The 13,299-nt window shown below is 35.3% G+C and overlaps 1 protein-coding gene across 5 annotated transcripts in view; it reads right to left on the bottom strand.

The window, feature by feature from the left end:
• Positions 1-8,279: 8,279 nt before the first annotated feature.
• Positions 8,280-13,299, bottom strand: part of LOC114137037 (RNA-binding Raly-like protein) — a 113,586-nt gene continuing 108,566 nt past the window's right edge. For all 5 annotated transcript variants that reach the window (XM_028005532.1, XM_028005528.1, XM_028005529.1 and 2 more), the window contains 2 exons: positions 11,757-11,795; positions 8,280-8,343 (listed from right to left, as the gene is read on the bottom strand). In XM_028005532.1, the coding sequence (XP_027861333.1) occupies positions 11,763-11,795 (33 nt within the window). In that variant the 3' untranslated portion in view covers positions 8,280-8,343; positions 11,757-11,762. The remainder of the gene's footprint in view (positions 8,344-11,756; positions 11,796-13,299) is intronic.

Below are 13,299 nucleotides of genomic sequence, written 5' to 3'. Positions count from 1 at the left end.
TAAGATGGCTGACATTTCATTAGTGTTTCTTTCTTTATACATTAACTTAGCTAATTTCTCTGTAAAACATTTTGGGTTTTCAACGTACCACAGAAATCAATCCAGTTTATTTTTATAGAGCATTTCAGCAACAAGGCAGTTCTCAAAAACACAGCATTTTGTCAACTACCATCATTAAAATCATCGATACACATCAAATATGTTGGTCAATATTCCAGTTATTATGAATTAAAAGCAAATCTAAGCTGGTGGGTTTTTAGTCTTGGTTTAAAGCAGGAGTGTCAAACTAATTTTCAAAAAATCAAAATGTCCTCAAAAGGCCGGTTGTGCCAGAATGTATTGATAAAACCCATAAAGCTGTTAAAATGTCAATAAGCAGTTTTTTGTTTCAGAACTCAATAAGTGGTTCTTAAAATCAAATAATATTTAACATCTTTTCACACTGATCAGTCCATCTGGGATTGTTTTTGTGTTCTTTTTCAATCAGAGATTTTGGGCTGCTAATTTAAAAATATTACTAACAAATTTGTGACATATTTGCACTAATGTATGGCGTTAAATGTGACTTTAATGATAGTGCTGAGTGCTAGTTAACTCAGGACTTTAATCCTGAGTTATAGTGCAGGACTGAGACGGCTTGACTTAGACTTAGACTTGTACTTTATTGATCCCTTGGGAAGACTCCCTCAGGAAATTGAAGGTACCAGCAGCTCCCAGGCAAAAAACAAAGATAACACACAGTAAGCAAAAATGCAAAAGAATACAAAATTACAAATTAAATACTAAGGTACACACTAAATGTGAGTAACCAAAACCTTAAATTATGCAAGAAAAACCTTAAATTATGCAAGAAACAGGGAATAGGAATAAAGAATATAAGAATATAAGTAAATATAAATACAACACAAAAAAAAATATAAGAATTTGGCGGATAGATTGACCAGTGATATCGTATTGCACTATGTGGTTTGACCTGATAAGTATGGAGAAAAATACAAGGGGTCACTACTCCTTCCACCCTCTGTCCTGTGTCACCTCCCCCCCGCCAATGAGGAATTGTGCAGTCTGAAGGCATGGGGGACAAAAGAGTTCTTAAATCTATTGGTCCGGCACTTGGGAAGCAGCAGTCTGTCACTGAACAGGCTCCTCTGGCTGCTGATGACGGCGTGTAGAGGGTGGCTGCTATCGTTCATGATGTCCAGCAGTTTGTTCAGTGTCCTCGCCTCTGCCACCGTCACCAGAGAGTCCAGCTTCATGCCGACCACAGAGCCGGTTGATATGGATTTGCCATATCAACCCTAACCTTAACTAAAGTAAGGCTGAGGCAGCAGCCATTTAAAGCCAGCAGTTTTCTGAAAGTTTGTCCCAGATTGTGGTGCATAGAAGCTGAATGCTGCTTTTCCATGTTTGGTTCTGGTTCTGGGAATGCAGAGCAAACCAGAACCAGAAGGCAACAGCAGATCTTTAATGTATTGTGCTGCTAAGCTGTTCAGTGATTTGTAAACTAACAACAGTATTTTAAAGTCTATTCTCTGAGCTGCAGGGAGTCAGTCAAGGACTTTAGAACTGGGTGATGTGCTCTATCTTCCTGGTTTTAGTCAGAACGTCAGCAGCAGCGTTCCGGACCAGCTGCAGCTGGAGGATGGATTTTTTTTAGTCAGACCTGTGAAAACACTGTTGCAGTAATCAATGCGACTAAAGATAAATGCTTGGATGAGTTTCTATAGATCTTGTATGAGCATTAGTCTTTTAATCCTGGAAATGTTCATCAGGTGATGGAAGGCCGACTTTGTAACTGTCTTTAAGTGCCTCTGAAGGTAAATAGCCATTTAAAGCTGCAAAAATGATAGATTGCAGTGAAACAATGTTTACCTTTGTTTAGATGTTTTCTTTTTCATTCGACATAATCGGTCGTATTTTATTTATTACACCAAAAACCTGTTAGAAACAATGACAGGAAGCCACTAAACTTTGCATGGTGGTCAGTTTCTGTTGTTAAGATCAACAAGTTTTACCTTTTTGAATCCTGCTGTCTGAAAAAAACTCCAAATCCCAACGTCATCCATCAAACGATGGTCTTCTCATGACTTGCATTTAGCAGAATTAACCATTACAATTCAGCCTGCTCTCCACTCTACCTTTGACATTCATCACTGTGTCGCGTTTTCAATTTCGAACCACATCATGATCGATTCCATCTGTAAAACCCGGATGACTTTTCCATCCCAGGCCAGGGGAACTGATTGATCGCCTTTGCGACTGAATCAATGCGATATCATCTGGCAATAAAACAATTTGGGAAGATGTAGTGTGGCATTTAGATGCTTTCATGTCTGGTCATATTCAGGGGAAGAAAAATTGAAACTATTATTAAGCTTTTGAGCCATTAAAAAATATCTGAAATGACAAAATGAGTTTCTGAGAGAGTTCATGGTGGATTAGGTTAGTGTGTTGCTCCTCCAGTTGAACCTGGTGACTTTGCAACATGTGATCCATCACTGTTATCAATTTCATTAAAGCCTCGAAATGCGAGTAAATTAATTTGTTTATTAAATGAAACCTTGAAAGTATGCGCATCATGCAACCCCCCCTAAGCTAATATAATATAAATGTTAATTACTTTTTGTGCGGTGAGCTGGAGAAACAAATGTTTACAATACAACAAATGCTCTCCAGCTTTGAATGCCAGCATGGAAAAGGTCGCAGGTTGTTTCCCGACATACACTTGCTTAGCTTGAACAGAAAAAAACATATTTACAGACGATGATCTACCGCATAAATCTTTATTAAACATCTTGGTGAGCGTTGCTCTAAATTATGTTTACTTTCCATCACTGTATTCCATGCAATTTGAAAATGCAAATGCTTTTGCAGTCTCACAGCTTGAGAGTGAACCGATCGAATAACGTGGTTCCCAAATGGAAATTAGATTTAGTGAAGTGAGTTAATAAACTCCTATAAACATGTAGTTGTTGCCATAGAGCCATTTTCTTTATGCATATCCAAGATGATATCATCAGGGACGGCAAAAATGACTTCTGTAATGGTGTACCACAGAAATCCAGCCATAATTCATGTTTATAAATCATGCTATGATGATTTTCCATTTATGCTCCGTTCCAGTTGTACTGGGAACTGGGAAATTCAGACTTCCCAGTCAAAAAAATCAACTCCAACACTCTCTGAAGTCAGATTACCTGCTAGGAAACTGGGAGCAACTCCGACTAACCCCCAGTTAGGACTTTGTGTTTCAACAGTGGAAACATGTTTATTTTTCAAGTCACACATGTAAGAGTGTCTTAAATCAACGTTACATGTTCACTGCAAAAACACAAACTCTATTTTTGGTCTAGTTTCTACTGCAAATACCTTATTACATTTGAAATAATACAAAAATAACGTACAATCAATTTCAGCAAGATAAAGGAGTTTGTTTTAAGGAAACGTGTCATTAATATAGATAAAAACAGAACTAGTTCCACTGAGATTATTTCACTTGTATTCAAGCGATAAGTCATGTCGTGGAAAAAAACTATTTCCAAGCACTGTTCAGGTAAAATCACTCAATCAGGTTCATTCATATATTGTGCACAACACAGAGAGCTTATAGGACAATCAATAATGAAGCAGGTCTGGATGAAAAGCTCTGCCAGGCAGAGACAACACGAGTTTTATACAAAGGGATAAAGGATCCAAAGCCTGGGAAACAGACTGGTTCCCATGCAGCTGTGAAAAACAACGTCCAACCTTGTACATGTAACCCAAATAGCTTTAACTTGGTGGGAATATACAGGAACTTAGAATAAACATATAGCAATACACCTAGCAGGAGTGACCTTATAGTAAATTTCCCACATCAGTCATTAAAACTTTAAACATTAAAAATTATCGTCCTCCATCTTTTTCGGAAGTAGTCACATCTGGTTGTTCATCACGACTTGTGTGACGTGAAAAAAAAATTGCATATTTGCAAATACATTAATTTGATTAGGGATGCACTGATTTATAAATCCCGATTTCCTTAATTATAAGAGATCGGTGATTGGCGGATTTTTACATGTGAAGCCGATCTTATCCACAGATCTTATCTACTACAGTAAAGATCTAAAAATCCTCTTCTGCTCCACCATGAGAGAGGTTTTGATACAACCGAAAAACCACCTCATCGTAGCGCAACATCGATTTAAATAAAAAAAATTTAGTTTTTTCAAAATTGACGTGTTTGCATTTAGCAAATGTATTCATGTAATTTCAATTTGTACAATTATATAATCAGTGGAAACACAACTGCTATTAAAAATCCTTAAATTGGTAAAAAAAAAAAGACTCAACTTTACTGTAAAAACAAGTAAATATTTAGTTTCAGATCTGAAATTCTAATTCTTAACCATAAAATTTACTGTTGTGTGACCAAAAATGCAAAACTGCACAAACTTAACACAACTTTGAATAACAAAACCACATTTTTGTTCAGTAGTAAGAAGGTAGATTGATTTCCTTGGACTGCTGCTCCACATTAATCAAAAACGGCTGAACAAACCTATAAATGGTGCAAATCCCCTGTTTCATTTTCACTAAATAGTCGCTAACAGAGTGTCTTACTTCTTTTACCTCAGAGTTTCCAGTCTTAACTATAGATGAAGAAACTGCAGCGCTTTAATAAGAAGTGAAGAGTTTCTCGTGTAGGTTAAACAGCTGTGCCCAGTCATGCTAAGCGCTGTGGATTTTATTCAGCTGGCTAATTACTTGTGGCACTGAAGTTGGCCCTTGTTAACCTTTAACCATTACCTTTTACTCAGGATAATTGGAGTGCTTTAAATCAACCATCTGTTGCTGACAGTTCACCTTTGCAGAGTGTAAGTGACAAGTCTAGAAAAAACTAGAAAGTCCTTTACCATCTATCTGAAAACACATTTATGAGATGGACATCTGTAAGTCTGTTCATCTCACTTTTTTTTTTTAATTTCATGTTGGAAAACTAAACTCTTTAAAGGGGAGGTTTAAGCATAAAAATACTTAATTATTTAAGTAGTAATTTCAGTAAAAGTCCCCTTGAAATTCGGGATTTTACTTGGTATGGTTATGGCAACATAGTAAACAAACAACATCCTGCAGAAGCTTTAAAATCTTCAAAAAACAGCATTTATATTCAGCCATTAAAATTACATTAGGGAAACATTAGGAAGCAAATGGATTTGGTTTGTCATGTAGCATATTTTAAAGACGTAACTTTATCATTTTCAGCCAGAAGCCATAAACTTAAACTCATTTTATTAATTTTTTAACAGTGTGACAGTTTTTTTTGTTGCATAATTTCAGGGTTTTATTATTATAATTTCAAAGCTAATTGTTTAAAATGAAAAGGAAAATCAATGAAACCGGATAGATTTAAATACAGGACACGATAGTTTTATTCACCAATAAGAACACAAAGTTATCTACAAGGACAATGACTCCAGCAGCCTCACAACAGTTAGAGTAATAATGAAAACTGAAAATACAAAGTTACAGTAAACATGCCGTTTGATAAAAATATCTTTACAAAAAAAATGTACATTTCTATACAACAGTTGTCACTTACACGTCTCTACAAGTCCCACAATACTGGAGCGAGCCAGTTTTCAACAAACTGTCAGCACAGCGTCACTTTGCTACAAGTCGTCATCGGCTGAAATAAACATGGAAGGGATTAATTACAGCGAATGTGAACGCGTTGAGCCGGAGACGCTCCAACGTGACCCAGATAAACGATGACAGAAGAAAGAAACGAGTGTTTCCTTTTTATAAATTTTTCTTTTTCTTTGTGAGTGTGATTATTTTTATTTGCAAAAGATGTGATGCATCACCGTACTGTTTAATAATAAAACAAAATAGAGAAAACATGAACCAGATCTCGCTCAATAAATGTGTCCTGATACAAAAATAGTGCTAAATATTACACTTTATCATTATTAAACAGACACTGAATGAGCTGAAGGCAGTTTCTTATTTTTTAAGCAGTTTTTTGGCAGCACTGCGAGGACTGATGGGTTAGTTTATGAAAGTGAGAGAAGTGAGCTTTTCTTCACATTCTGCTTTAAAGTTTAAACATCTGCTTCTCTTAATTTATTTTAATAAAATAATGGCTACAAAGTCAAAAAATAAATTTTAATCTCACTTTAAGAAGAGAAATTTGTATTTTACTTAAGAATACAACATCATTTAACCTGTATTTCTGCTAGTTTTGATATTTTTTTGTCTTATAGCTAATGAAAAATCTCCCTAAATAAGAAATGTATTTAATTTGTTTACAGCAGTGGTGTCCAAATTCAAGGGCCGGTATCCTGCATGACGTAGCACTTTCTCTGGTTCAACACACCTGAATCAGATGATGCTTTAGTAGCAGAACCTCTGCAGAACTTTGATATTTGAATCAGTTGCGTTGGAATGAACATATATCTAAAACTGACAAAAAAATCGGCACCAAAAACCTGAAGTTGGACACTGAAACTAAGACAGGTAGGCCACAAAATGTAGTTTATAAAGAAGCTGGGAAATTTAGCAAAAGGAAAAAATGTGGCAGAAATGACGGGGATAAAAGCGGCCTTGAGGATCTTGAAGCAAGTTCTACTGTCTAAGAGAGATAATTAAATTTTTCTGCTAAAACTGACTTTTTTATTTTATTTGTTGCAAATCCTGCTCAAAATCACAATCAACCTTTGAAACCTCTGGAGCCACTTTTGCATTTGGTCCAGCTCAGCTAAATTTATTTAGAGCTGCATGACTCTGAAACAAAATGGCGTGTTTTTAATCGTATCTGCACTAACACACCTGAATCAAACGACAGGAATGACCAGGCAATTGGTTATAATTCATCTTATTTAGGGTTCATTATATTAAAATGGGCTGAAGATATTTAAACGTTTTAGAACCAAGTTTTATTGTGCTGGGCTGTCAAGTTAAATCCCAATAAAACACACTGAAACTTACAATGGAGTATTGGGATCAAACTAAGAAAATCTAAATAAATATGAAAATAAAGTCATAAAATTGTGGGAATAAACTTGCATGAGAATGAAGTTGTAGAATTATGAGAATAAAGTCATAAAAAAGAAAGTCAAAATAATGTGAATAAAGTTGTAATGAGAATAAAGTAATAATATTATGGGAATAAAGTCGAAATAATAAGTGAATAAAGTAATAAAATTACGCAAATAAAGTCATATTATGAGAATAAACCTTCATGAGAATAAAGTCGCAATATTATAAGAAATTTGTAATATTAGAATAAAGTCATAAAAAATTAAGTCAAAATAATGTGAATAATAAGAGAATAAAGTTGAAATAATATTATGAATAAAGTCATAATATTATGAGATTAACATAATAAAATTGTGAGAATAAAATTGCATGAGAATAAAGTCGCAGTATGACAAAAATAAACTTGAAATAATATGTGAATAAAGTTGTAAGGAGAATAAAGTTGTAATATAACTATTCTCTTAACACTGCGACTTTAATCTTGTTTATTTCCATAATATTAGGACTTTTATTCTCGTAACTTATATTTTCGGATTTTCTTAGTTTGGCCCTTACACTCTGTTGTAGAAACTTATGATTGTAACATGAAAAAAACAAAAAAAACAAACCCTCGATCATTTTGAAAGCTCCTGCTTCGCTCTCGCCTGAATGAGATGCTGTGAATCAGTGCAGAATGACGGAGATGGAGCGGGAGAACAGCAGCAGTGCATGCTGGGATGCACGGGGCCGAGCGGGGCCCTGCTTCCCCACCAGGAGGTCCCTGCCAGGGTTGGCTCGCTCCGCCACAGGAAGCCCTCGCTGCTTCTGAAACTTGGCAGGAGCAGAGATGCACGGTGGAACAGCCCCACAGGGACGCTTGTGTGATAAATGGATAAAGCTGGATGGCGTTTTGCTCACAGCTATTGGCTTATGCATGAGTCCAAATCCAAAAGCAGACGGCGGTGGCGTCTCATTTATTTTCTGAACACCACTCTGCGACCGGAGATTGTCCTTACCTTCACTTATTCATTTGATGTTTGAGAAATAAAAACGCTTAAAGAAAGGAGTAGTAAGATTACAGCGCAAGCACATTTCATAAAAGCATCAACAAATATTTATAAATCTTCCTGTTTCCTTTCGTGCCGTGTGATATAAGCTGCTTTTTGAAGTAAACTCCAGGAGAAAAACGTTAAAACAGGTCTTGTGCTGCAAACACGACTTGGCATCTCCAAAACACAACTTACAGTCCCCGAATCCTCATCTTTCACAAATTCCTTTTATTCTGCCTCTCGAAGGTGATGATGAAATCTAAAACCTACAACCAGGAGAGCTCGCTTCTTTGCCCTGCAGAGGAAAAGAAGAAACACGGTTACCATTTCTCCTGCAGACCCACATGCTCACTGTTTGTTTACACGGCGTAAATCTGAGGCGGATTAGGCAGAAATGTTAAAGCTTCCCGGTTATAAATAGACTTAAAAATGCAGAAACGGTTTCCCTGGCCTGCAAGTGAAACCATCCATGCATTCTGCCCAAACTCAAGGGGGATTTTTCAGTTTTTAAATACATGTCATGCAAAGAGGCTTTCTGAAGTGAACTCTGACAAAAAAAAAAAAAATGGAAAGGATGTGGAAAGTACAAGTGTTATGTGATTTCTCTAGAGCTGGATAAAAGTGGGTCAAGCAGCTGCCAGAAGCAGCTCTGGGGTGAATATCATTATACCGAAGACAGAAGAAAAAAATCCACCTTTTGTTTTTAAACATTTTGCCTTAAATTTAGAGAAAGTTTAACAGGAATAAAGGAGTTTAGAACAATTATCTTTTAAGAATTTAGAAATATAAAAGTTTACGTACAGAATGATTGCTGTCTCTTTAAATAATGAGTCCTTTAGACCATGAGTGTCACACAAATTTTTATTATAATATGAAGATCTTCAATGTCTTTAAGGGCCAGTTGTGCCAGTATGTATTGATAAAACCCATTAAAAAGTTGTTAAAATATTAATAACTAAATTCGATAAGTACGCTGCAGGATTTCACAATTATTTTTGTGATTTTTACAAAAATCAAAATCACTGATTTTGTGGAGCCACTAGAAATATCTGGGAGGAAGTTTGAAATATTTGTGTTTATGTAAGACAGTAAATGTGACTTTTTGTTACTCGCCGTATCGATTACAACTTGACATCAAGTAAGACTGAGGAATGAGTGTCAAATTAAATAAATAGGTGGGAATGAAACCAAACGTTTCTCACCATTTTTGGGAAACGTTTTCAATAAACTCTCAGTTACCCATTAGTGTGAAAAATTTAACTAACGCAATTTTTTGCAGACCCAATTGCACTAAAATTGAATCTGTAAATTTCCACGCTTGCAAAATTGTGAAAAACTGGATGAATTGATTGACGTAATTTGGTGTCTTGAGTTTGACACACGTGCTTTAGATCCAAAACCTTTTCTTTTTTTGGGAGGACTGTTCAAAAGTAGCTTTGTTCTCTATAACAAACAAATATTTTGAGTTTTGTGAACGCTACTTGGAATTAACTGGAACAACGAATATATTGATAAATAAGTGGAAAAGTACCTCATTCTTATTGTAATGTATAATTGAGGATGTGTGATGCTGTGGGTCTAAATCTCTTTAATAGGAACCTTTTGTGCCCGACTCCGAGTAGAAAACTAAAAAATGGGTCCTCACTGTTTTTTTTATATAGAATACCAATAAACAATAACCCAAAATGGTTCACCAGACTTAAAATTAAGTATAAAAATGCTGCCCAATTGGTAAAAAAGCAAAATTTACTAATTTTAAAGATTTGATTTAAAGATACTCCCACCGCACTAAAAGATTTAATAATTTTAAGGGTTTTTACACAACTGTATGAGGGATTGCCAAACTATTATATGCACAGTATGACAGTCTTCTGTTTGAAAAGGAGAATTGGAGAAAATAACCAGCCAACCGATGGGGGAAAACTCTCCTGCATTATGCAGGCGAACATGAGAAGAGTGTCTGCCTTTCAACGTGACAGCGATCCAAAGCACAGAGCCACGCTGACGGCAGCCCTGGAGAATAAAAGAAGGTGAACATCCCTGTGTGTCTGCTTCAGTCCTAAATCCATGTGAGGATGTGAATCAGATGCAAATTCAACCTTTTTTTCCCTCATGAGGAGCAAATATTGACGAAGAAACTGAAGGCTCAAATTGAAGCTAAATTATTTTTTATAAACTATTAATCGAAACTAAAAAATTTATTTTTCTTTGAGGATAATGAAGCTACAATTTGATGAAAAGGTGACGCTTTTTTCTGTGTAATATGAAGCAGGTTGTTTGAATGCAAATATATTTATACTCTGCAAAAACTCAAAATCTTACTATTTTTGGTCTAGTTTAGTGCAAATATCTTAGTACTCTTCGAATAAGAGAAAAATTACCTACAATTAGCACTTTAGCAAGAAATAGAGGCTTGTTTTAAGTAAATAATTCCTTAATATTGATGAAAAATTAATTGTTCTATTGACAGATTATAGCAAGATTTTTTTCCCCCGTGTTGTAAACCAATTTCACTGCAAGTTATTTTTCATCAACATTAAGGAATTATTGACTTAAAACAAGCCTCTATATTTTACTGAAAAATTACTTTAACTCCTTTTTGTTTTGGGCCAAATCAACATCATAAATGCTCTTAAAGGGCCGGTTGTGCCAGAATGTATTGATAAAACCCATTCACCAACTGTTAAAATATCAATGAATTCTTAAAAATAAACAATATTGAACATTTTTTCAGTCTCTCCACAATTTTACAATTGTTTTGTGACTTTTTGCTATAAATATCAAAGTGTTTGTGGTACTAATTTGGAAATATTTGCACTTATTTACGACGGTAAATGTGACTTTTTATTATTCGCTATGTAGATTATTGACAATAATCTGACATTAATTAAGGCTGAGGCAGCTGTTTAGTACAAGTGGGAAAGTTTTTGAAAACTTTAGAGAAAAATCTGCAATAAACTCCCAATGCATTAATGTGAAAAAGTGTGGGATTTGTTGATTTTGCATCAATTTCCACAATAATTCGTAAGAAACTAGAGGGACTGATTGATATAATGTGGCAACAGATAAAAACTCCATTGATTTGATTGATAAAATAATATTTAAGCACACTTAGTGTTTAGTCTGAAAATGATCTCTTAGTCTAAAATTTAGAGGGCCACATAAAAAGCTGTGACGGGCCGTATTTGGCACACAGGCCTCGAGTTTGACACATGTGCTCTGTTGCATATATAAATTGCATTGAATAAAATCCACTGAATGTTTTGAATGTGACAAAATGAAAAGGTTTGAGTGTTTCAAAGTAGTACATCTTTGATTTGTGAAGCACAGCCGTGATGTCGGTGCTGGATCATTATCCACACCATGCAGGCCATGATACTCTTTACTTTAGGCCAACCATTCACACTCCTCTGCCTCACAATTCAATTATATGAATGTTGTTTATCGGCTGTTCTGCCCCATTGAAATGCCATTAATGCTCCCTCTGCTGAACTCCATATTAACTGCCCTTCTGCAAAGCCGGTTCTTTAAATGTCATGGAGCTTATGACTACTGAGATGATTAACGAATGTTTAGAAATGCTCCACACACAGTTCAGTGGCTGCGTTTTAATCAGGTCTGGATGTAAGTCTTTTTAACGAGGAGTTTTGTTGAACAACCGCACGCTGTAATGGTCACAATGCAGACTTTTAAGTCCAGAGCTCTTACCTTATCTCAGTTGTCGATGTCCGATACGTGGTTCTCTATCTGAAAGGCAGAACATGCAGAGAAAAGGTCTGAACTCACTCGTTGTACTTTCAGTTTCTCGAAAGGTCACGGCTGATATAAGCTCAACTGGAGCAGCCACTTACAAAGCAGTCTTTGTGATACATTATCATAAATTGTAATCAAGAAACCTTCTGGGAGCAAAATTGCTTTAATATGTTGCTGAAAAATAATCTCCAACAGGAAGGTAGGGGAAGCTTTCATGAAGAAACGCACCGTTTTGTTTACTGGTTTATACTCAGTAAATGTAAAATAATTTAAAAAAAAGCCATTTTAGCACTCTGATTACACAGATATAAACCAAAGATTTACCCTTTGAACAACAAAAAAAATCCCATTTTACATTTTTTAATAGTTCCACAATGTATCTCACATGAGCTTATCCTCAATTGTATATAATACAGCATAGATGAGTGAATCTGAACCATAAGGCGTATGAAAATCAAAGGGCTTAAAGTCTAACAACTAAAACTGTGTGCATTTGATCAACAACATTAAAATCGTGAAAATGCTTCTCAAATGTTGCCTCAACGTCTGATACCAGAAAATAAATACTCAGAACGAGCTCTGAGAAAATTTATATATAGTATATATATATAGAAATCACTAATATATATATATATTGGCCTGGATATGACATGAAAAAAATGAAGATACTGGGATATTGCATTTGGTGCATTGTGTGAGACAATCTACAAATATCAGATGTATAATGAGCAATACGAAAATGCTGAGGGTGAGATTATTCCAGAAGCAAACTTGGTCCAGTAACAGGATGTTCTAGATTACACTGTTGGTGTTGAAAAGCGTCAACTCTGATATTTAACACCCATAATTTTGTTATCACACTTGTATTGAGTTATTTATGGTTAAAGCAACACTGAAGTCTCAAAACTGTACTCTAATCAGTACTAATACTGAAATTTTAACTCCTTTAGGGAGTTTTTAAAGGAACGGTTTAATTTGTGTTATAAGACTGGACAGAATTGATTTGTAATGACGATGGTTTTACACTGATGTGTATTGGGGATTATGTGACTTTGTGGATGGGTTTTGGTAGATTTTAAAAAAACTTTGAGAAGCTTGAATTGTTCAGAGCAGTGCTCAGAATATATGGGGATTTTGATGTGCTGTTCTCCTTGCTGTAGCAAACAATTGAGCTCAGGACACAGAAGAACTGTCTCAACCGTCTTTGTTTTTACAGGAATAATGTTAAACACTAAAGGTTTTTTAAAAGCTCCGGCTTCAGAGCTCTCTTAATAATTTCAAAAACACCATTTCAAGCCACAAGGGCATCTATTTGTGCAAAACATATTAAAAAAATACCAGAATTAAATTTTGCCTGTAAAGCAACAGTGATCTCCACCTTTTTAAATCTGCAGAAAACATGCAATACATACAAGAAAAGAAAATACAAACCAATCTAGTGAACCTGCAGGTTTATCTTTGGTTAGAAAAACCACATGCAGATAAAAATTGGCTTCCA

Source organism: Xiphophorus couchianus, chromosome 21 (genome assembly GCF_001444195.1).
Source record: "Xiphophorus couchianus chromosome 21, X_couchianus-1.0, whole genome shotgun sequence".
Classification (NCBI taxonomy): domain Eukaryota; kingdom Metazoa; phylum Chordata; class Actinopteri; order Cyprinodontiformes; family Poeciliidae; genus Xiphophorus; species Xiphophorus couchianus.
The sequence above is the reverse complement of the archived record's forward strand: the minus strand, read 5'-3'. Positions and strand labels throughout refer to the sequence as shown.